Genomic DNA, 22120 nt, shown 5'->3' with positions numbered 1-22120 from the left:
TATCAAGACCAGCCCATTTTCCATAGATTTTCCAATCTGCGGAGCAATCTGTGTCCACATTCTATGACCTTCCATCCCTGTGCTGAGCAGGACACAGCATCAGCTCTGCAGCATGTAAATTAATAAACTTTATTATTAAAGAAAATACATTTTGCAGCAAAGTCATAAAAAAATAAAACAACAAAAAAGCCTTGTTTAGACACAGGGAATTCAACACACAGAAGTCACACATCCATGGACATCCATGCCCCTCCCAAAGGCTACTGCATCTCCTCCTCCTTCTGTGCTCTGAACTCCTTCATGCTCCTCTGAAACAAGAGCAAAGCACAAATGTCACCAAGATGTCCCTGGGTAGCACAGAGCCACCACCCTGCTGTACTGGGACTCCTCTGCCCTGGAAAGCTCTGACAGAGCTCCAGGTGCTTTTGGGAGAAAGTGACCTTTACAGTCACTCCAAAGTAAAGGGAGACAGGCCATGCCACGGATCAGGCAGAGCCTGTCCAAAAACCTCCCGGTTTTCCTGCCAAAAGTGTCTCCAACACAGGCCATGGCCTCTCCCTTTGGAATCACAGGACAGAACTGACCCTGAGCTCTTCAGGAATGACCCAAGGGACAGAACTGACCCTGAGCTCCCAGGAATGGCCCAAGGGACAGAACTGACCCTGAGCTCCACAGGAATGGCCCAGGGGACAGAACTGACCCTGAGCTCCACAGGAATGTCTCACCTCAAAGGTATTGAGCACGTGTTGGCAAACACCCATCAGGTCATTCAGTCCTTTCCGGAATGGCTCCACAGCAGGAAGGGCTCCTTTGGGAAAAGATGGATTAGGGACACAGGAGGTGGCTTCCCAAGGGCAGTCCTCACCTCCCCAGGGGTGTGCCCCAGCCACACAGCTCGGGGTGCCAGGGCTGCTCCCAGCCAGCCCAGCTGCCTGGAGCCAGGCAGCTTCCTGCTTCCCACGGCAGCTGGAGCAGAATTTGGGAGCAGCCTGTGAGGCTCAGGAAAGGGGCTCAGCACTGCAGTGCCTGGCAGAGGGCAGGGAGAAAGGGCTTTTCTTTATTTAACAGACTCCTAGTGGGAAGCTGGCATGAGCATGGGGAATTCCATAAGAACAGGGCCCCAGACACGGAGGGACAGCCCCAGCCTCACCTCTGGTCTGGATCCTGAAGTTGATCTTGCTTTCCGAGGGGTGTGTGATGCAGTAGCCACAGAACTCCACGTCAGGGCTGCAGGAGGGCAGAGAGGAGAGGGAGCAGTGAAACCCAGGCCAATCCATGGCAAATCCCAGGAAAATCAGAGGCTCAGGGCACCCTAGGCCTGCTGGGGCTCTGGATGTGTCTAAATAACTTAGGGGAGGGATGTGCTGAGAGGAAAGTCCATGTGTGACCTTGTCCCCTCACACCCATCTCCCTCTGAGCTGAGCTGGAGCTCTGCAGGGCACAGACACAGCTGTAACCACAATCAGAGCAGTGCCAGCTCTGCCACAGGATCCTGGATGCTTGGAGTTCTCCCTGTAACCAAACCTGCTGCTGCTCTGCTGGGTGGAAAAGGCTGAGTGGTCCAGGGCACTGGAGGACAGAACTGGCCCTGAGCTCCACAGGAATGTCTCACCTCAAAGGTGTTGAGCACCAAACACCCATCAGGTCATTCAGCCCTTTCCAGAATGGCTCCACAGCAGGAAGGGCCCCTTTAGGAGAAGTTCCCAAAACGTTGCAGGGCCTCTCCCTCCTGCTAAGCTGAGTGCTGGAGCTTTGGCCCCCAGCTCTGGCCAGCAGCCTCTTTTGTGTTGTCAGTGATTTATCACAGGGACCTTAAAGCTCATCCAGTCCCACGCCCATGCTGCAGGGTGCTCCAGGCCCTGTCCAACCCAGACTGGGACAGTTCCAGGGATGGAAATCCACAGCCTCTCTGGGCAGCAAATGGAGTCCAGTTACTCCTCCAGCAGCTCAGGAGGGACTGAAAGCCCTGGGCTGAGCTTAACTTGGGTTCCTGGGCAGGGAAGGGTATGGGTAGAGGCTCAGGAGAGGCTGGTTAGGCCCTTTAAGGGCTGTTGGTGCTCTCAGGGCACAGCACAAGGAGAAGGAGGAGCAGGGCTCCATGTCTGACACAAGGGCTGCAAGGGTGTGCTCAGAGGGCCTTTGGGACCATCTGCCTCATGCCAGCAACAGCTGAGGTGTGGATCAGGAAGGAGAAGGCCAGAGCAGGGCACGGAGGTCCCTTGGAAGCCCCACTCACTTCTTCATGACCATGTAGCGCAGGGAGTTGCCCAGGGTGTGATCCTCGTCGTGCAGCACAAACGTGACGCAGTTCCCGTCTGTCCCGTCTGCCTGGATCTGTCACCAGGGACAGGGAAGAGAAGCTGAAACCCCCCTGAGGCCAGGGACACTTGAAGGGTGAGGATCAGCTCCCGTGCTCAGCTTCCCCGAGAAACTGGGGGGTTGTGGATCTCGCTGGGCCACCTCTGCTGCTGCTGTGGGACCAAAACACCTTCAGAGAAGTGGGAAAGCTCCAAAATTCCACCCAGTTTTAAACCAGGTTAGCCCTGACCTCCGCCTGCTGTTGTTCACCACAGGATGTCAGGATGTCCCTTGGAGCCATCCGGACACGATTTGTCCTGATGCCAATGCCACCCCACCACACGTGAGGGTGCCCTACCACCAAGCCAGGCTTGGGAATGACAGAGTCACGGAAGCACGGAACAGTTTGGGTTGGAAAAGCCCTCCAAGACCACCGAGCACAACCCCTCCCCAGCACTGCCGAGGCCGCCCTAACCCATGTCCTCCTGTGCCACATCCACACGGCTTTCACATCCCTGCAGGACGGGCACTCCGCCGCTGCCCCGGGCGGCTGTGCCGGGCCGGGACAGCCCTTCCCGCGAAGCGTTCTTCCCTAACACCGCACCCAGCCCTCCCCTGGCACAACGTGAGGCTGCTTTTCCTCGGGAGCGGAGCCCGGGCCGCCCGCTCCCCTCCTGTAAGGGAGCGAGCGGCGCCCCCGACCCCGATCCCGACCCCGACCCCGATCCCGATCCCGACCCCGATCCCGACCCCGATCCCGATCCCGACCCCGATCCCGACCCCGATCCCGACCCCGACCCCGACCCCGATCCCGATCCCGATCCCGATCCCGACCCCGACCCCGATCCCGATCCCGATCCCGACCCCGACCCCGATCCCGATCCCGATCCCGACCCCGACCCCGACCCCGATCCCGATCCCGATCCCGATCCCGATCCCGATCCCGATCCCGATCCCGACCCCCCCGCTCCCCGTGTCCCTCACGGTTTCCAGCGCGGGGCCGCTGCCGCTGCCGGTGCCGGCCATGGCGGTTCCGGGCCCGCAGCTCCCGGCGGCCCCGCGGCCGGAAACGCGTCGGGGCCAGGCCGGGCCGGGCGGGGCCGCAGCGGGGCCGGCGGGGCCCGGGAGCGCCGGTGAGCGCGGGGGGCCGGGGCGGCCGCGGGGCCCCGGCAGGGCCGGGCCGGGCCGGGCCAGGCTGGGGGTTCGGGTGTGCGGGGTCCGGCCGGGCACAGCACCAGCCCCGCGCCCGGCAGGCGCTGCCGGCGGGAGGAGGCCGCGCTCGGTACCGGCGACACAGCGGGGTGACCGCGGTTACCGGGGTGTTATTGCCGTGTTACCGGGGTATTATCAGCATGTTACTGGAGTATCATCACTATGCCACTGGGGTGTTATTGCCATGTTACTGGGGTGTTATTGATGTATTACTGAAGTGTTATTGCCGTGTTACTGGAGTGTTGCTGATGTATTACTGGGGTGTTATTAGTATGTTACTGGCCTGTTATTAGTATGTTACTGGCCTGTTACCAGGGGTTTATCAGCATGTTATTGGAGTACTATTACTCTGTTACTCTCGCCTGTTACTGGGGTGTTACTGGCATGTAATTGGAATGTGATTAGTATGTTGCTGGGATATTATTATTGTGTTAGTGGAGTGTTCTTGATGTGTTACTGGGGTGTTATTGATGTTTTACTGGGATGTTATTGATGTGTTTCTGGGTTATTATTGATGTGTTACTGGGGTGTTATTAGTATGTTGCTGGCCTGTTACCGGAGGTGTTACCAGCATGTTATTGGGATGTTATTAGTGTGTTACTGGGGTATTATTAGTGTGTTACTGGCCTGTTAATGGGGTGTTACCCGTGTATTACCAGCGTGTTACTGGTGTGCCTGGGAGTGGACGGTGTTGTGGATGTAGCACTGCATGGCTTAATTAGTTAATTAATTAATCACAGGTGTGCTGGCAGGGGGTGTGGGGAGGCTGGCTCCCAGGGAGCAGTGACAGGATGACAGGAGGTAGCTGTGCCAGGGAGGTTTGGGTGGATATTGGGAATGTTCTGACCTGGAAAGGGCTGTCCAGCCCTGGCGCAGCTGGGCAGAGATGGAGTGCCCGTCCCTGGAGGGATTTAAAATCCGTGTGGATGTGGCACTTGGGGACATGGGTTAGGGTGGCCTCGGCAGTGCTGGGGAATGGTTGGACTCATGGTCTTGGGGGGCTTTTCCAACCTCAACAGTTCCCTGATTCCATGCTTTGGGCTGCACGTGTTCCCTTTTTGGGGAGCTGCTTACTCAATCACTGTCGTGTTGTGTGTTCTTACCCCCCTCCAAACCCTGCAGTGCTGCTTCCAGGAAAGGTGGTGTGGCTGGAAGACCACATGGATTAATTTCCTTGGTGATTTGTTTCTGTAGTGATGCGGTGGGGGAGCCTGCAGTAAACTCTATGTGCAGAAGGGAAGCTGAACTTGGGATAAGTTGAAGCACAAATGTCACAATTCTCAGGCTCAAAATGAGCAGGAGATCCTCAGGGCTTCTCGGTGCAATATTCTGTAATGAAGTAATGATTTTTCCAGCTGCCCAGCAGAGGTTAAAGGGAAGCCTGGGCTGCTTTCTGCTGAGCTCACCCTGCTCCAACGATCTCTTTATTGCAGCAGTTGCAACTGGCTGGGTTGCAACACCTCCCCTTGTTCTGTGCTTAAACAGCAGCGCGGTGCCCTTTGCTTTCTGTAAGAGGATTTCTGGAAGTGCAGGCAGGGCCTTTCCATGGCTCACTGGCACTGAGCTGGGAGTCTTCTGGTTCAGAAGTGTTGCTGAAAAACAGCAAATCATCCTTACAGGAGTTTTAAACATTGTGCTGGAGACTGAGCCTGTGTTTCTGATGTTCCCTAAGAGGTTTTCCTGTGCCTTTTTTCCATGCCTTGTATTGGGCAGGAATTGTTCCCTGGGAGGGTGGGCAGGCCCTGGCACAGGGTGCCCAGAGAAACTGTGGCTGCCCCTGAAAGTGTCCAAGGCCGGGCTGGACAGGGCTGGGAACACGCTGGGATCGTGGAAAGTGTCCCTGCCCATGGCAGGGGTGGCATTGGGTGGGCTTTGAGGTCCCTCCCAACCCAAACCCTTCTGTGTTTCTAGGAGGCTTCAGTTAAATCCCCAGAGGGACTTCAGACAGCAGCTCGTGCATCTTGCAGTGCCTTTTTGGAAGGTTTGATCTTGGCTGCCTCCAGCTGTGTGATATTGTAAGTTTAGATGGAAAACAGCTCTGCAGAGGGGTTGATTTAAAGGGATTTCATTGCTGACTCTGGTGACTGCTGAGGAAGGACGTCCTGTAGCAGTTTAACAGATTTGTGTTACTAACAGGAGTAACACACGGCTGGTACGGGGCTGCTCAGACAGAAAAATGCTCCTTGTTAATCTCTTTTACTTCATTTAACCTGTTCTGCCCTAAGCTGGGGCTGCTGTTACTTCAGAGCACAGGGCTCCTGTGTGGAGTAGGGCAGGAATTTGGGGTGTCAGGACTATGACCTCGAGGAGTTGAGGACTGGATTTGGGGAGGTGAGGGCTGTGAATCCAGGGAGGTGAGAGCTGTGAACTCAGGGAACTGAGGGCTTTGGGTTCCTTCAGTGCCAGCGAGTGTCACCTCACTGCTGCTGCTCATGTGTCACCTCAGGGATGTGAGTTCCACCAATATTAAAAGAACAAAGATTTCTAGGAATTGCCTAAACCACTTTACAATCCTCAGTTTGGAGCTGCATTTGTTCTGCTCAGGGAACTGGGGTGTCTCTGTGTGTGTGGGCACTGTACCCTGAATTTGAGGTTGTGGCAGATGTGTTTTCTGGTACTGCTGCTCCTTTCTGTGGCTCCTGGGTGAGTGCAGGAGCAGACAGTGCTTTCCTGGTGCTGGACACTCACCTGATTGCTCAAGAGCCTTAGTGGTGGTTGTGATTCCAGGCTGTGCCCTGGTGTTGCTCCATGGGCCAGGGGCAGCCCTGGGCTGTGCCCAGTGCCTCTGGAGGGACAGGAGGGTGCAGGGAATTCCCTGGGCTTAATTAATTCACAATATTATTAAAGACAGGAGCATTTCGGCCTGAAAATGAGCCAAAGTGGAGATTACTGAGAGCTAAAACATAAAGGAATAAGCAATTCCTTGGAAACTTCCTGTGGGAGCCAGCACCTCCACCTGAAGAGCAGCCAAGGCAGAAAACAGACCCAAGAAGTTTATGAGGATAAAACTAAACCTTGGATAAGTCACATTAAGTGCTGCTCACAGCAGAGGGAAGGGCAGCCCCAACAGAGCAGCAGTGGCTGCCCCTGGATCTCTGGATGTGTCCAAGCCCAGGCTGGATGGGGTTTGGAGCACCCTGGGACAGTGGAAAGTGTCCCTAACATGGGGAGGGTCTGGAGGTCCCTTCCAGCTCCAACCATTCCATGGTTCTGTTCCCCTTGGCAGCACTCCCAGGTGATTGTGTGGAGTCTGTCCTGTAAATAAATCCGTGACTTTATCCTTTCCCCCTCCAATGCTGGGCTCAGACCTGTGGGAGGTTTGGAGATGCCCTGACTGGTGCTGGCCAGGCCTGGATCTGTGGAGCTCAGCCTGCCCTGCTGGGTGGTGGTTTGGTCTCTCTTCATGGCCTTGTTAATCCAGCAGAGATCCCCAGTTCTCACCAGGCAGGGCCAGGGGGATAGCAAGTCTGGATCCAGAAGCTCAGCCAGCACCTCTGCTTTGTGGCTGCTCCCAGAGAGCTCTCCTGGGGGATTTGAGATAGGTCTGTGATCTTGCCAGATCTGTCGAGGCACAGAACAGAGCAGGGAATAAGTAGGGCCTAAGTGCAAAATGAAAAATGAGATTTTTGAGTTTTGCAGGGTCCAAAGTCGTCCTAAGTCCTTCCTAAGCAGAAAAGAGGCTTATGGCTGTGCAGGATGAGCAGGGCAGCTGTCCCAGCTGGGCTCTGACATGTGCTCCATGTGTGAGATCTGGCTCTGGCCATAGATTAATGTGCTGATACTTGAGCTGATTACGAGTGTCCCTCTCTGTGGCAGCAGGGATGTTTTTCCAGCTCTGGAGACTTAGGAAATCCCACAATGGTTTGGGTTGGAAGGGAGCTTAAAGCTCATCCAGTTCCAACTCCTGACACTTTCTGCTGTCCCAGGTGGCTCCAAGCCCCAATGTCCAGCCTGGCCTTGGACACTTGCAGGGATCCAGGGGGAGCCACAGCTGCTCTGGACAGCCTGAGCTTTGCCACCCTCACAGGGCACAGAGGAGATAAAAACTCCTTTGTCTGGAGGGTTTTGTGTCATCATGAGCAGAACCTAAAAGGGGAAATGAGAGAACTTTGTGGTCATGGTGTCCTGGCTGAGTCCTGGCTACAGTCTGGTCCCTGTGCCAGGGGACACTGTGCAAGTCCCTGTGCCACCCTGCAGGTGCCTGTGCCCAGCTCCTGACCTCAGCCCTGTTTTGTCCCCAAGCAGGAGAGCAGCCATGGCCATCCTGTTCGCCGTCGTGGCCAGGGGCACCACCATCCTGGCCAAACATGCCTGGTGTGGAGGGAACTTCCTGGAGGTGACTGAGCAGATCCTGGCCAAAATCCCATCCGAGAACAACAAGCTGACCTATTCCCATGGCAGGTGAGCAACCCTCTCCCTGGCTCTGGGGGCACTTGTGGGGATGCATGAGGACAGGAAGGAACTGGGGGTGTTTGGGGGTTTTTCTGTGATTCTGCAATTTTTTCTTGTCTAAATTCCCAATTTGATGGAAATGCCACCAGCTCAGCAGCTGCTGCTGTCCCCCAGACCTTAACCAGGATTTGACTTCAGCTCCGGCAGCAGCACAAAGCAGTTGATACAAAATCAAGTTTTCCATTTTTATACAATTCCAAAGTGAGCTGGAAGGTGCCCAGCTGTGGAGTCTTTGGAGTTTGGCTTCTGGAAGCTTCCCCTGGATTTTCTGAGGCTTAAACGTGGCTTTAGGTAAAAGTGTCACCCTTCTTGGGTTGCCTGTGGATCCTGGGGGCTTTGAGACAAGCTGTGCTCACAGATCACATGGAGTCATTCTGAGCTGCCCCAAATCCAGTCTGCAGGACAAAGGGGTTTTTCTTTCCCAGGATTTTTCCAGCTCTCTGAAAAAGAGAGAGCTGACTCCTTGGTCAGTGTTGGTAGGACAGGGAGTGGATGCTTCATCACCTGCAACTTCCTGCACGTGGGAGGTGGGTGAGTCAATGGAAACAAACTAAATCAACTGTGGAAATCCCAATTTTAGAGGTGTTGGAGCCCATTCCAGCTCTTTATTTTTGAGCCCATTCCATTTTTTGGAATTGGCAGTATGGCTGTGTCCTGTCTGGTGCCCAGGCTGTTTTGTCAGAGCTGTTCTGAGGATGCAGGAGAGAAGAACTGGGCTGGGCTCCCACATCCTTGGGAGCACAGCCAGTCCTTGTGGGAGATGTTCTGGAGGCAGTGCCTGCTCTGGAGTCTGACACACCTTGGATGCTGCAGCTCTTCTCTCCTGCTAGAATTTTAAGGATAAATTTTAATATTTTAAGTTACTCTTTTAAGTGAAAGGAAATAACTTTGCCTTGAGTTCTGTTCAACCAACTGAAAAGCTGGGTTTGAGGAGTGCAGTGGTGCATTTTTAGAGGTAACTGGGCAGCATGTGGGAGCTGTGAAGTTTGATGAGCACTTGGAGTTGTTCCTCCTGTCTGGAGCTTCCTCTGCCTTGCCAGGCTCCCAGCCTATAGGCTAAAAAACTCCCTGGATTCTCTCCAAGATACATTTATCCTGTTCTGAAATGGGAGAAGTTTGAGTTACTTTGAACTCCTTAAATTTGTTTAATGAGTTATTTTTGTGTTCAAGAGGAACTCTGTGTCTTTTGTATAGATCTCCAAGGAGAGGCAGCCCTCTGGCATCAGGAATTCTTGGGTTACTCTCTCTCTGCTGTTGGGATTCTTCTTGGACTCTGAGGAGTCTACAGGGTGGTACCAGACAAGTTTCAGCTCACTCCTTCTGGGACAGTTGTCGATGTGCAAGGATTTTTGACCTTTTTTATGGGAACAGACCTTCAGGGCAGAGACCTGTGCCCCCAGCCTTGCTTCCCTGGACATTTACCTGGGACATGGTTATCTGTGCCAGCTCCATAGAGTAACTGGGATTTTCTCTTGCCAGCCCCCAGAGGCCCCACAGGCAGCAGTGGCTTCTGGAAAAAGAAATTTTGGAAATGTGGCAGCTTCCAATAACGTTTTGTCTCTTCCTTTCAATTGCCTGCAGTTACCTGTTCCATTACATCTGCCAGGACAGGATCATTTACCTGTGCATCACAGATGATGTGAGTACTGGGGACACAGCCAGGCAGGCCCTGGGGAATTTGGGAATTTTGGTTTATTAGTGAGGGCTGCTCTGAGGTGCCTTTTCTCCCACTGGAGCTACTGTAACCTCTGTTACAGCTTTGAACTCTGCCTGGAGCTCAAATCAGAGTAGTGGGATTGTTTGGGAGTGACCTTCAAAATCCTCCCACTCCAACCCCTGCCAGGGGAGGGATCTTCCAGTCCTGTGGGTTGTGAGTTTTGGGCTGAAGTTCTCGGCTGTGCCCAGTTTCTCTCTTGGTGCAGGGGGTTGGTGGTGCAGAGACCGTTCCAGTTGCCAGCCTGATTTTCCCGGTGCTCCTGAATTCTGGAGGTGCTGAAGGAAATCCTTCCCCTGAGTGCAGGCGTGGAGCTGGCACAGCCCTGGCAGTGTCAGAGCTGGGAGCTGCAGGCCCCCCAGCCCTGGCAGGCTGCTGCTGACCTTCCCTGCTCTCTGTTCCCAGGACTTTGAGCGCTCCAGAGCCTTCACGTTCCTGAACGAGATCAAGAAGCGGTTCCAGACCACGTACGGCTCCCGAGCGCAGACTGCCCTGCCCTATGCCATGAACAGCGAGTTCTCCTCTGTGCTGGCTGCACAGCTGGTGAGGCCCCACGCCAGCTCTGCCAGCCCAGCTCCCCCCAGGAGTCCTCTCAGCTAGGGTTTTGGGGGGGTTTAGATGTCCCTTGGATTAAAGACAAGGTGTCCTGGGAGTGGTGGCTCTAGGGCCGTCCCTGTGATGGCTCAAGAGGCTGCCTGGAACAGAGGCTAGCCAGTGTTTAGGAATAAAGTAGGTATTTGTTAAAAAGGCCTTCCAAGGATACACCTTGGGCAGTACAAGAGCCCAGGGCCATGGCTACACCCAAGATGGACCAGGGGCCATGAGTTTTCACACTTTGATAAGTTTTGTTCCATTTACACATTGGGGTTAATTGTCCAATTACAGCTTCAGGTAATGAAGTCCCATCCTCCCAGAGTGCTCTCCTCAATTCCCTGTTGTTTGCACTTTCTGGGCCTGAAGCTGCAGCGGTGTCCTTGGTTCTGGGGCTGGAAAAGGATTGTTTTTTCTGACTGAGCTGTGAGGAGAACTGCCTCACACTTTGTATGAAGTGCAGTCACACACTAAGGCACTACAGAATCTGAAAAATATGAAAGCTAAAACCTAAAGACATCAGCCTGTCTAAAGACACCAGGCTGTGGTGGGGCTGTGCCTGTGGGGTGGGAGGCTCTCAGTGCTCTGCTGGGGCTGTTCTCCAGGGAGGGCTTGGCTCTTTTGCTGCTGATCCCGTGGAAGGGGCCAGGTTTGGGAGAGTCACAGCTGCAGGAGGAGGGGCCCTTGGTGGGGACAGGAGAACTCTCCCCAGTGTAGAATTCTGGACCAGTCCCAGCTCTACCAGTTGTGTGGTGGGTGCAGGGTGAGCCCAGGGCTCTGAGGGAGGATTTGCACCTGTGCTGCTCCTGCCTGAAGTTTGCACTGGAATTTGGGGCTGTGCAGGTGGTTTGGAGCAGGGAGAGTCATGGGAGTTCATTCCAGGAGCTGCTCCTTGGCTTCCACAGCAGGGGAGAGCGAGGAATAACAATGCCAGTGCATAATAAAATGGGATTAATTTCCTGTGTGTGAGGAAGGAGTTTTTTCTCTCCACCAGGCTTTGATATGTGGGGCCTTAAACTACCAAAAATGCTGACTCTTCACTTCATAAGCTGTTCAGGACTGAAATAAGTTGGAATTGCCTTATCAGAAAAGCCAGGCTGTCTTTGGAGCCATGGGGCTGATATTCCTCTAAAATCCCAGCCTTTGTCTCTCCCTTAGCACAGGAGGAGCTGCCTGCCTGAGCTTTTCCACATTGCTGGCATCCAGGGCTCAGCTGAGGGGAGTTCAGGGCTGACAGAGCCCTGCCCTCCCCTGATCCCCTGGGATGTGAGGGCTGACATTCCCGGGGTGCAGGACAGGGGTGATCTCCAGGATGTTCCTGTGTGAGGCTGAGGGGGGAGGCAGAGATCCAGCCCCAGCTCAAGTGCAGCACTCAGATAATCCTGGAGAGGGAGGCCGTGCTTCCAGTAAAACCAGTGGCCAGTCTGAAACCTCCTGGGAATCTCCCCCTGCGGAGAAGGTGGAGGTGGGGGAGCTGCTGGATTTGGTGCTGTCACCATGAGTTGTGACTGCCCAGGTGGGGGTGGCAGTGTCAGACTCTGGCTCCCTGTGCTGTCCCAAATCGAGCTCTTAACCGGAAGAAAAGCAGGATTTAAGCAGCCACGTGGGTGGTTATGGAGCAGAGCTGTGATGATGTGAACAGTGACTTAAAATCCATGCAGGAATAGCAGAGCCCAGTCCCTGATGCTGACTGGGCCTTGGATTCTGCAAACACTCAGGCTCCTTTAACCTCATGTTGGTTCATGCTGCTCTCAGCCATACCAAGCTGTCACCAAAGGATCTCTGGGATCCCCAAACAGAGGAACCGTCAGAGAGAAGTCCCTGTCACTTGTGAAGGGAATGGAGGGGGTGGGATGACAGGAATGGTGCTCAGGATAACACACCAGAGGCGCTGGCAGCAGCAAAGCTGTCAGTAAGGGCTCAGCTGAGCCCAGGAGGCGGCAGGGGAGATCCTCTGGGATGGCTCCTGGCTGCTCCATTCCTCTGGGGAGAGCAGTCAGGACACTCAAACTGGCCACCTTCAACATCTGGTGGGGCATTCCCCAACTGTTGGCTCCTGTTCTCACTGGATCCTGGTTTTTGAGGGTCCTGTTTTCCCTGTTCTCTGTTGCAGAAATACCACTCGGAGAGCAAGGGCCCAGACCAGGTGGCAGAGACACAAGCCCAGATCGATGAGCTCAAAGGGATCATGGTCCGGAATATAGGTACAGCCTCCCTTGGGAAATGCCCTCTGCAGCTGCTTTCATTCTGGGTTGGGGTGTTGCCGAGTCTGACCATTGAAAAGAGAGGGTGAGATCTGGAATTGTCCAGAATTCAGTCCCAAAATGCAGCCTGTGTGATGTGAGGCTGTTCCCTAAGTCCCTGGTTATCCCAGGAAGGCTGGAAGCTGCAGCCAGGAGCTTGTGGCTTGGGCTTGGGTGTTTGGAGCAGCTTTTTGCCCTGGGATTTCACCTTCAGAGCTGAATTTTTGTCTTTCTCCAGACCTTGTGGCACAAAGAGGAGAGAAGCTGGAGCTGCTGATTGATAAGACAGAGAATCTCGTGGATTCGGTGAGTCTGGGGAAATCCTGGAAGTGGGGAGGTTGTGTTACTACACCTGGGAGCAGGGAGGTGGGGACAGCACCTGGGGACACTTACAGGGACACAGAAGAATCGAGACCTGCAGGGAATCCTTCCTCTTCTGCAAGCTGTTTCCCAGCTGCATCCCAGTTTGGGAAAGATCCAGCGTCCCCCTGCTCCCTGTGCCACAGCCAGCCAAGGGGGACACATCCCTGTCCTCATCCCTTGTGTCCAAGTGGGAAAACCCTCTCATTATCTGCAGTGATAGGAGAGATAAAATCACAATTTACACTCCCTGGCAGCCTGGGCTGAAGGCAGCTGGATGCAAATAAACCGGAAAATGTGCATCTGTGGAGTTGTTCTGATACCAGCAGGGAAAGTGTGGCTGATTTAAAATTAAAAAAAGCTGAGTTGTTGCATCTAAATAATCTTTAAACACTCTGGAGCTTCTTGGAGTGTTTCTGAGGAAGTGAAGACTAAAAAAACCCAAATTAATGTAATTATAAAGCACAGTTATCTAGCAAAGTGCTGTGCACTCTGGAAGCTTTTTGTCTTTCCCTTGGGAATCCCTGGCCCTGGCTCAGCATCCTCCTCTGCAGCATCCTGGCTTGGTGCCCAGCTCCTGTGGCATCCGATCCTCAGGCGGGGAGAGTGCCAGGAGCTCCTGTGTGGATCCAAACATCCCTGAGCTGTCCCAAAGCCCTCCTGCCTTGCAGGGGCAGCAGATATGCCTGGAGCTCCCAGGTGTTCAAACCTGCCCCCATCCTCAGGTGGTGGCAGGGCTGAAAGCTCAGGTAAAGCTTTAGGGAAAGGGTCAGGAATTCCTTCAGCAGCTGGGCTGAGCTCATGGAGGAGCTGTCGCAGGGAGTGCTGGCTTTTAGAAGGCTCAGGGAAATGAAGGGATGGAACATCCTTCAGTGGGAATGTCCCACAGGCTAGGAGGGAGTGGCCCTGAAGATCCAGGACTGGTGTTGCCCCCTTGGGAATGGGCTCCAAGGCAGACCTGCAGCTCCCAGGGCCTGCTGCAGCCTTGTGGAAGGTGGTTTGTAGGAAAACTGGCAGTATACAGTGGAATGGGCTGCTGGAATGGCTGCTCCAGGGGCAGATGCATCCTGCCTGAGCTCTGTGGGGAGTGGCTGCACTGACCCAGCCCGGGGTGTTTGTGGTCATTTGGTGCCCAAACCCTGTTTTGAGTGCGTGGAATTGCAGGGTACAGAGAGGACCCTTGGGCTGGGACAACCACCAGCTTTCCATAACAGGTTACCCAGAGCAGCTGTGGCTGCCACTGGATCCCTGGCAGTGCCCAAGGCCAGGCTGGACAGGGAAGCAGCCTGGCACAGTTGAAGGTGTCCCTGCCATGGCAGGGGTGGCACTGGATGGACTTTAGGTCCCTTCCAACCCCAACCATCCTGGGATTTTCCTTGTTTTCTCTTGCAGTCAGTCACTTTCAAAACCACCAGCAGGAACCTTGCCCGAGCCATGTGTATGAAGAACCTCAAGCTCACCATCGTTATCATCATCGTGTCTATTGTAAGTGTGGAGCCTGGAGCTGCTGTGCCAGGCCGAAACCCTGGAAACACCAAAGCCCCGTGGCTGTCCTGGCATCTGTGTGTGCCCAGCTGTGCCCAGGAGGGCAGAACCAGGGCAGGGAGTCTCCTGGTGGGCTTGTGTGAGGAGAGGGTGAAGGGCTGCAGGGAAAGGCTCAGAAGAGGAGGCTCAGGGGGGACCTCCTGGCTCTACGAGCCCCTGGAAGGAGGTTGTGATGAGGTGGGGATTGGCCTCTTCTCCCAGGCAAGTGAGGAAATGGGCTCAGGTTGCATCAGGGGGGTTCAGGTTGGATTAGGAAAACCTCCTTCCCTGACAGAGAGATGAAGCCCAGGGCAGTGCTGGGGTCACCATGGAGGTGTTCAGCAGTGGATGTGGCACTTTGTGACATGGTTTAGTGGACGTGGGGGCGGTTGATGGACTCAGTGATCATGGAGGTCTTTTCCAACCTTTGTGACCCTCTGAGATGAGATGGGAGGACGGTGTCCAGGAGCTGCCCCTGCTTGCCCCAGGAGCAGCTGAGGGGTCCTGCTTGAGCTGGGGTGGCTTTTTAGCCCTCAGTCCTGGTGGGATCTCATTCTGTGACCTTGAAGTGGCTTTTTCTGGTGTGACAGTTCCCCTCCAGCTGCAAGGACTGTGGACGGAGCAGCTGCAGAGTCAGGGTGGGAAGCACTTTGTCAACTCTATGGGGACAGTTCTCAGCTGCAGGGATGTGGAGGGACAGGAGGGCGTTAGACAGGTTCTTCAAGGTTTTGACCATCTGGGGTTTCCAGGTGTGTGCTGTGGCAGTCAGTGAATGCTGGGAATCCCTAATTCCATGTGGCATTCCCATTTTCCCTCCCTAGGTGATCCTGTACATCATCCTGTCGGCCATATGTGGTGGGCTGGCCTGGCCCAGCTGTGTGCAGAAGTAACTGGAGCTGGAGCTGCTCACCAGGAGATGAGGCAGAGTGTGAAGAGGGAACCTCCAGAGTGACTCCAGCCTGTTACCAGTGCCACCTTCCATCTCCCATCCCTCCAGGACTTGAGACTTTTTGCCTTACCCCCCAGACAGACCCAGCCGGTCGCTGCTCCCGCAGCTGTGACTCAAGAGTGGGCTGGGTTAATTACTTGAAAGGATTTTTGTGTTCCTTTTGCTGTCCCGATGCCACCCCTCCAGAGGGTTCTGTGCACACTGGCCCCATGTCTGTGCGGCTTCCCCGGCTGGGGACAGGAGTGGCTGCAGCTGTCCCACCTGGGGTCCCACAGAGGTTCAGGGTGGGCTGAGCTAAAATGGTGGGGTCAGGTGGGTGTGGGTTCCCAGAGCACGTCCTGCACATCTGGCCACATCTGGTGTCTCCCAGTGCTGCAGCACGGGGAGGTCACGGTGTCACCCTGGTAGGAGCCAAGGGGCTCTGGGCCTTGTGCACTCTCAGGTGGAGCTGCTGCTGCTGGGGACATCTCCCTGTTCCTGCAGTGATCCTGCAGGCCAGGAGGAGGGTGCGGGGTAACCTCAGCGTGTGCCAGGGCTGCCTCTTCATCCTCACTTCTTCCTCATCTCCCCCTGGGCTGGTGGCTGAACAGACACAGCAAAGGGGACGCTTACACACGGTTCAGGATCTGCTTTCTCACAGATGATTTCTCCTGCTCTTCTTTGGAGGGTGGACTGCAATGGATATAATTCTGCCACTGGCTGTGGTGAATTTGGGGCCAATCTGGCTTGCTGAGGTGTCAGGGAGCTGCTGCTTGTGCTTCTCCTGGAAGGTGTGCACTGGAACTGGAGGGCAGACAAGGGCTGGAGTTGGTGGCTGGTGACTTTCTCCAAGGTCTGAGGGAGAAAGGCTCTGCCAGAGGATGACTGTCCTCTGGGAGGATTTCAAGCCAAACCCAAGGCTGGTAACCAAATGCAGGCTCAGGGGTGCTGTTTCTGTGCCAGCTGCACATCTCCATCCCCAGCCAGGCCTGGCTGAGGAGCTGGAGCTGCTGAGGCCCGGGCAAGGGCTGGGGGCACTTCTCTCCTGGAGCTGATGGGCTCCTTCCCCAGGGAAAAAAAATTGAAACACCTTCAGTGGGGGAGGAATCTGCTTTTGGCCCAGGGAAGTCATGGGATGGAAGGGGAGGCTTCTTTTGGTGCCCTGCTTGAACTGGGGTGGCTTTCTAGCTCTCAGTCCTGGTGGGATCTCGTTCTGTGACTCTGAAGTGGCTTCTGTGACTCACTCAGGCTCTTTTGGTGCCTGAGCTGGAGCACGAAGTTGGTGCCATGAAGTCCTGGGGACACAGACAGGGTGGGGACGTGGCACTGACCATAGAGGTTCCCAGCAGGGCCCAGAGTTCTATAAACAGTTGCTCCTTTGGATTTGTCTTCCGCTGGGCTAAGTTTGACCAGGAGTGATTGGATCTTGATATCCACAAAGTGCCAGTGGCCACTGGCACCTGCTTCTCTTTCTGTTCTGAATGTAAAGCTTGGAGCCCCCTCCCAGCAGCTCCTGCTCCTGCAGCCCTAGGTCCAGCTGTGCATGTTTTAGGGATTGTGCTGTTACCACGTTCATTTGGATGATTTCTTGTCTTATGTACAAATAATTTTTAAAATCTTTCCTTTCCTTCTCAAGGATGCACTGAGGCATTAGTGTAAAAAAACCATTACCTTGATTTCAATTAAATTCCTGTACAGAAAGCAGAGTTCTGTAGTTTTGTGGAAAAACTACCTTGGGAATGCTCCGTGCTGATGCAGGGGGGTTTTGGAAGCAGGCTAATGCTTCGGGATGAGGGAGGTGGGTTTCCTCTTGGAGAAACTGTTGGAGTTGCTGATTGTTTTCTCAGTTTGAGGCAAAGCTGCATTTTAATGGTATCAGCCAGGGCTTGGGATGATAGAGAATATTGGGAGCTGAAGGGAGATCACTCGGTGTGGGAACAGCTCAGAAAAAAGAAAGGATAAAATTAAATTAACAGCTCCCAAGTGTGATGGCTCTGACAGAGCTGTGCTGTGTTCCCTCCTGAGTGGGACTCTCCCAAGTGCCTGTCAGAATCAGGTTTGTACTGGAAACGCCTGGGAATCCCAGAATGCAACCTCAGCACCTTCCTGCTGCTCTGCTCAGCCTGGAACTGCATCCAGGTCTGCATCTCTACAGCCAGCCAGGCTGGAAGAAAGGAAACAGTTCCCCCTGCCTGAGAGGCCTGAACTGGGATGTAGCCTTCAACTAGTTCACATCCAACTTGCAGGAAGTTTGTTCTTCACCTGCTGTTAAATGTCCATGAAAGAGCAGCAGCTCTTGACTCAGGTGGGCAGAGAAAGGCAGTGCCTGGAAAATCCCCTCTGGAATACAGGGCACAGGAAAGGCAGCAGAACCCTCCAGTACCAGAGAAATCAGATGTTGCTGCTTTTACCTTTCAGTGCTCTGGAAAGATCAGTGTGAGCAGGGTCCAGCTGTGCCAGCAGCGAGAGGTCTCAGAAAAGAATGTTCTGCACGAGAGGAAAGAATCAACAGGGCAGTGGTGGGACCCCACTGAGCTTCATCAGGGTGGGAGCTCTCTAAATTCAATTTTGTCACCCTGGGGAGGGCAGAGGGTGACAGCCAGGGATGGAGCAGCAGCTCCAGCTGAGCCTCCTGGGCCCCTTCTCTGCCCTGTGAGTGCAGCTGGTGCCAGCCCTGGCCTGGAAGAGGCTGAGTGGTGGCTCAGGAACACTCCAGGGCCCCTCAGAGCACTGTGGGGCTCTGTCTCTTCCTCTTTTCCTGGGTCACAGGCGATCTCTGCAGTGCAGGAACCTCCCCCTGTGCTGCTTCCTGCCTTTGCCTCTGCTCAGGCCACGTGAGGATGTTTCAGAAATGGCACACACTGAGTGCTGTGGATTTTTGATTTACTAACACCCACCTTTGTTCTTCTGATCTCTGAGGAATTAAAGGTCAATCTCACTCCTTGCATCCTACCAGACTTTACTGGAGCCCTGTTTATCCTTGCAGAGCTCTCTTCTGTCAGGAGAAGCCTCGTTTGTGGCACAACACTCACTGTTGGAATAAAGCAGATCTCTTTCAGCACCATAACATTTTATTAAACTACACTATCAAAGTCACATTGATGGCAGGGAGAACATTGCTATCAGTGCATATTTCCTGGACTAAGACTGTATTTGTAGCATCCAGCATTTGCTGAGGAAAAGGACACTGGAACAGAATCCTTAAGAGACAGTAGAAAACTTCTACAAAAGTCAGGGCAGTTGGGAACCAGCTGAGCTCCAACACTTCAATACAAAGCTGTGAGGGAAGGTGATTTTTAAAAAGTTTAGTCTTAAGTGGTGTTGAACTTGCTCAGTTGAGGTAAGAAGGTGCTGGTGCCCAGCAGTTTTTAAGTGGCATCCCTGTCCCTGCCTGTTCACACCCCACACAAATATTGTGTACTGCTCCTTGTGACCTGTGCTGACACCTGGATACCACAGCTCGGAGTGTTCTACAGTTATAAAAACCTGCTGCAACTCTAGACCAAACAATAAAAAGTAGCAGAAATACATTCTATACAGAAGTAAAAAAAAAAAATCCAAACCAAACCCAGTTGAATTCCAGACAAATATTAGAGTACATCAGGTTGGGCTTAAAAAGTCTCAAATCTAACACCTATGTCACTATTTCTACTCTCCACGAGCTCTGCCACAGCACCAGCTCAGAGCTGCTTCTGGCACAGAGAGGACACCCCCAGCTCTGCAGCATCCCTGGGAGGGGATGGTGGCAGGCCTTGCCCAGGGCTGCAGCTGGGGTGTGGATGAAATAAGGCTTTTCCAGTCTTCCTGGGAAGACTCAGGTTTGAGTGCAGGGTGGGAGCTGCGTGTCCCAGCCCCGGCTCCTGGCAGAGCAGAGGGAGGTGGGGGTGTGGAGAGCACAGGAATGAGGGATATGTACAGCAGTGGCAGGGACGGGCTCAGGGCCTTTCCCAGGAGGTCATGCCCAGCCAGCTGGGATCTGCTCCACAGAGGTGTTCTGGGGTGTCAGTAGCACCCGTCCTTCCAGGAGTCATCCTCGGGGGCCTGGGGGGTCTGTGCTGCCTGGAGGAACCTGCGGGGGACAGAACAACACGTCAGGGACAGCTCCAGGAAATGCCCTGTAGTGGACACAGATTTGGGTTTGGGTTACCAACATCTCCCTGCCACGGGTGAAGTGCTGCTGTCACACCCTGAGCACCAGCAACACCAATTTCAGGCACTTTAAAGAAAATTCAGTGGCTGTTCCTGGATGTTTAAGCACTGATATCTGCCAAATTAACACTGTTGTGGCTTCAGCCCATGAGTCCAAGGGAAATATTCCTCCATGCAAATATAACTGACCACATGAAAAATAATCAGGTATGTAGAGTACTGATATATATTAGGAGATTGAAAATTCCTTTTTTCATGTTTTTAAACTAAGTAGATACGTTTCAATGTAAGGCTCCAATGGGATATTTAAGATCAATAAGCACTGGTTGCTTATTAGTCTGATATCAGTCATATCATAATGACAAGACTGAATTGATTTAATTTCCCTCAGTCATGGAAGTTTGTATTGTAGCATAATATCTATTAAAAATCCAGCGACAAGAACAAAGAATTTAAGTGTTGAGACACCACTCCCTATGCTCTGCTTTCACCCGTTGCATGAAGTTACTACAATGCCACAGGTCTGAAGCTCCACTCACCTCCTGGACGGGGGCGTTGCCTTTCCCTTGGGCACGGCCACCCCTCCCACAGCCGGCCGTGCTTTCAGGGCAGAGGCTTTGGCCACAGTGACCATGGTGGTGCTTCTGGAAGTGCAACTGCTGCTGGGAGAGGTGGTGTGGAGCTGTGGCTTGCGAACTGGGGGGACTGGAGCCGTGTAGCTGCAGGGCTTCCCCACCTGCCTGCCGGGCAGCAGGGAGTTGGCTCCCGAGGCCGCCTTCCCGGGCGGGCGCCCCGTGAGCGGGGACTGCGCGGCCCCCGAGGAATACCTGAGCTTGCTGGGAGTCAGACCTGCGGGGACACAAGAGCTCCTCTGAGGGCTGGCTAAAGGGAGGAGGGAAGGGAGGTGTGTGCAAGGCGTGGCACTGACCTGCTGACCGCTGCTGCGTCCTTGGGATGCGGCTGCTGGGCACCTGCAGGTCGGACTCCAGGCTGCGGCTGCTCCGCACGGCCTCGAGCGCGCGCAGGCTGCTGCGGGCCAGGTTGGGCATGCTGTGCCTCAGCTCCTCTGAAAGCAAGCGCAGCCTCAGCCCCCTGCTGCTGGCTTAAGGCTCTCTGGAAAAACCCACCCACCTAAAACCTAGATCTTAGCTTCCATAAACAGCAGCAATTTTGAAATCACAGGATACAGAGCTTGGAAGAGACCTTCAAGATCATCCCATCAAGCCAGCACCGCCATGATCACCCCTAAGGCACACCCCCAAGTACCACATCCAGAGATGGCGACTCCACCACCTCCCTTGGCAACTCATTCCAAGGCCTGACCACTTCTGATGGGAAACAATTGTTTCTAACACCTAAGCTGGACCTCACCTGGTGCAACCTGAGGCATTTCCTCCTGTCCTTTCACTTGGGACCTGGCAGGAGAGACCAACCCCCACCTGGCTGCACCCGCCTGTTTGGAATTGTAGAGAGCAGCAAGGTCTCCTCTGAGCCTGCTCTTCTCCAGACTGAACAACTGGAGCTCCCTCAGCCACTCCTGGTGCTCCAGCCCCATTCCCTTCTCTGGTCACACTCCAGCCCCTCAATGTCCTTTTTGTAGTGGGGGGCTCAAAACTGGACACAGCACTCGAGGTGTGCCCAGCACAGGGGACAATCCCTGCCCCGGTCCTGTGGCCATGCTGTTCTCAATCCAGCCCTCGCTCTTGCCCCCGTGGGCACACGCTGGCTCACACCCACCACCAGCAGCTCCCTTCCTGCCCAGCAGCACTCCAGGCCCTCCGCCCCCAGCCCGGAGCCCTGCAGGGGGATCCGTGTGTGCCAGACCCCGCCCCGGCTCCGCCCGCCGCTCACCTTCGCTGTTGGCGTACTTGAGGCGCTCCTGCATGGGGCTCTGCACCGCCCTGCGCGGGGCGCGCAGCCGCGACGCCGCGGCCCTGCCCAGCTCCGCGCCCGACGACGGCGACTGGCAGCGCGGGGAGCTCAGCGGGGACGGCGAGTAGCGGTGGGCGCTGCGCAGGGACAGCGAGCAGTCGCAGTCGTCCTCATCCTCCAGGCTGTAGGTGTCGAATTCCTGGTCGCTGTAGGTGCCGCGGCGCAGCGAGTGCAGGGAGGCGCTGGAGCTGCGCCGGGACACGGAGGCGGAGCTGGAGGCGCAGTCCTGCCGCAGGCCTGGGGACACGGGGGACACGGGCAGCGCCAACCCAACACATCCCGAATGCCAAAGCAATGCTTTGATAGGGATTTGTTTCACACTGGAGGGAAAGCAGGTTAACACCTGTCCTCCCTGGAACCCATCAGCTGGAACAGCATCGCCTGCATCAGCGCTGGTTAATTACAGCACTGGTTAATTACAGCACAATGAACATTCAGAGACCTGCGGTGCTCCCCAGTCCCATCTGAGACTGGCCATTGCCATCGAGCTCCAGCAGGTTAAGTGGGTATAGGAGTCTAATTTACAGGTTAAATCTTTTAGTTTAATTCATTCTGCACCCACCAGCATTTCAAAGGTGGAAACAAAGATTTAAAGTCTGCCTCCCGTGAAAACACACCCGCCTGGATGGCACCTGGCCTATTTACAGCTCCTCACCAGCCAATGCCTTTACTGAAGTTTTCCTGTCTGACAATATATAAGCAACTTGAAAAAAACAA

The 22120-nt window shown here is 54.4% G+C and overlaps 3 protein-coding genes across 9 annotated transcripts in view; 1 reads left to right on the top strand and 2 right to left on the bottom strand.

Annotated features, from left to right (window-relative positions):
- Positions 1–115: 115 nt before the first annotated feature.
- LOC134560720 (DNA-directed RNA polymerases I and III subunit RPAC2-like) lies at positions 116–3413 on the bottom strand. The gene is made up of 5 exons (XM_063417008.1): positions 3283–3413; positions 2237–2334; positions 1151–1227; positions 726–808; positions 116–308 (listed from the first exon to the last, which is right to left on the bottom strand). Exons 1-5 carry the CDS (start codon positions 3322–3324, stop codon positions 261–263), a joined length of 348 nt encoding a protein of 115 aa, XP_063273078.1. The 5' UTR covers positions 3325–3413; the 3' UTR covers positions 116–260.
- Positions 3336–17023, top strand: VAMP7 (vesicle associated membrane protein 7). Of its 6 annotated transcripts, none has more exons than XM_063417002.1 (9): positions 3336–3431; positions 5422–5525; positions 7756–7911; positions 9544–9601; positions 10082–10219; positions 12381–12471; positions 12749–12816; positions 14263–14355; positions 15216–17023. In XM_063417002.1, exons 3-9 carry the CDS (start codon positions 7766–7768, stop codon positions 15282–15284), a joined length of 663 nt encoding a protein of 220 aa, XP_063273072.1. In that variant the 5' UTR covers positions 3336–3431; positions 5422–5525; positions 7756–7765; the 3' UTR covers positions 15285–17023. The 6 variants fall into 6 exon arrangements, with proteins under 6 accessions (XP_063273072.1, XP_063273071.1, XP_063273073.1 ...); XM_063417001.1 differs by having other exon boundaries at positions 7753–7911; XM_063417006.1 differs by lacking the exon at positions 3336–3431 and adding an exon at positions 3443–3580.
- The window catches only part of LOC134560716 (SLAIN motif-containing protein-like), a 21468-nt gene continuing 16096 nt past the window's right edge, over positions 16749–22120 (bottom strand). For both annotated transcript variants that reach the window (XM_063416997.1, XM_063416998.1), the window contains 4 exons: positions 21323–21640; positions 20400–20537; positions 20011–20320; positions 16749–19391 (listed from right to left, as the gene is read on the bottom strand). In XM_063416997.1, coding sequence (XP_063273067.1) covers positions 19325–19391; positions 20011–20320; positions 20400–20537; positions 21323–21640 — 833 coding nt within the window. In that variant the 3' untranslated portion in view covers positions 16749–19324. The remainder of the gene's footprint in view (positions 19392–20010; positions 20321–20399; positions 20538–21322; positions 21641–22120) is intronic.

Source organism: Prinia subflava, chromosome 20 (genome assembly GCF_021018805.1).
Source record: "Prinia subflava isolate CZ2003 ecotype Zambia chromosome 20, Cam_Psub_1.2, whole genome shotgun sequence".
NCBI classification, from domain to species: domain Eukaryota; kingdom Metazoa; phylum Chordata; class Aves; order Passeriformes; family Cisticolidae; genus Prinia; species Prinia subflava.
This window is presented reverse-complemented; position numbering and strand designations above follow the sequence as displayed.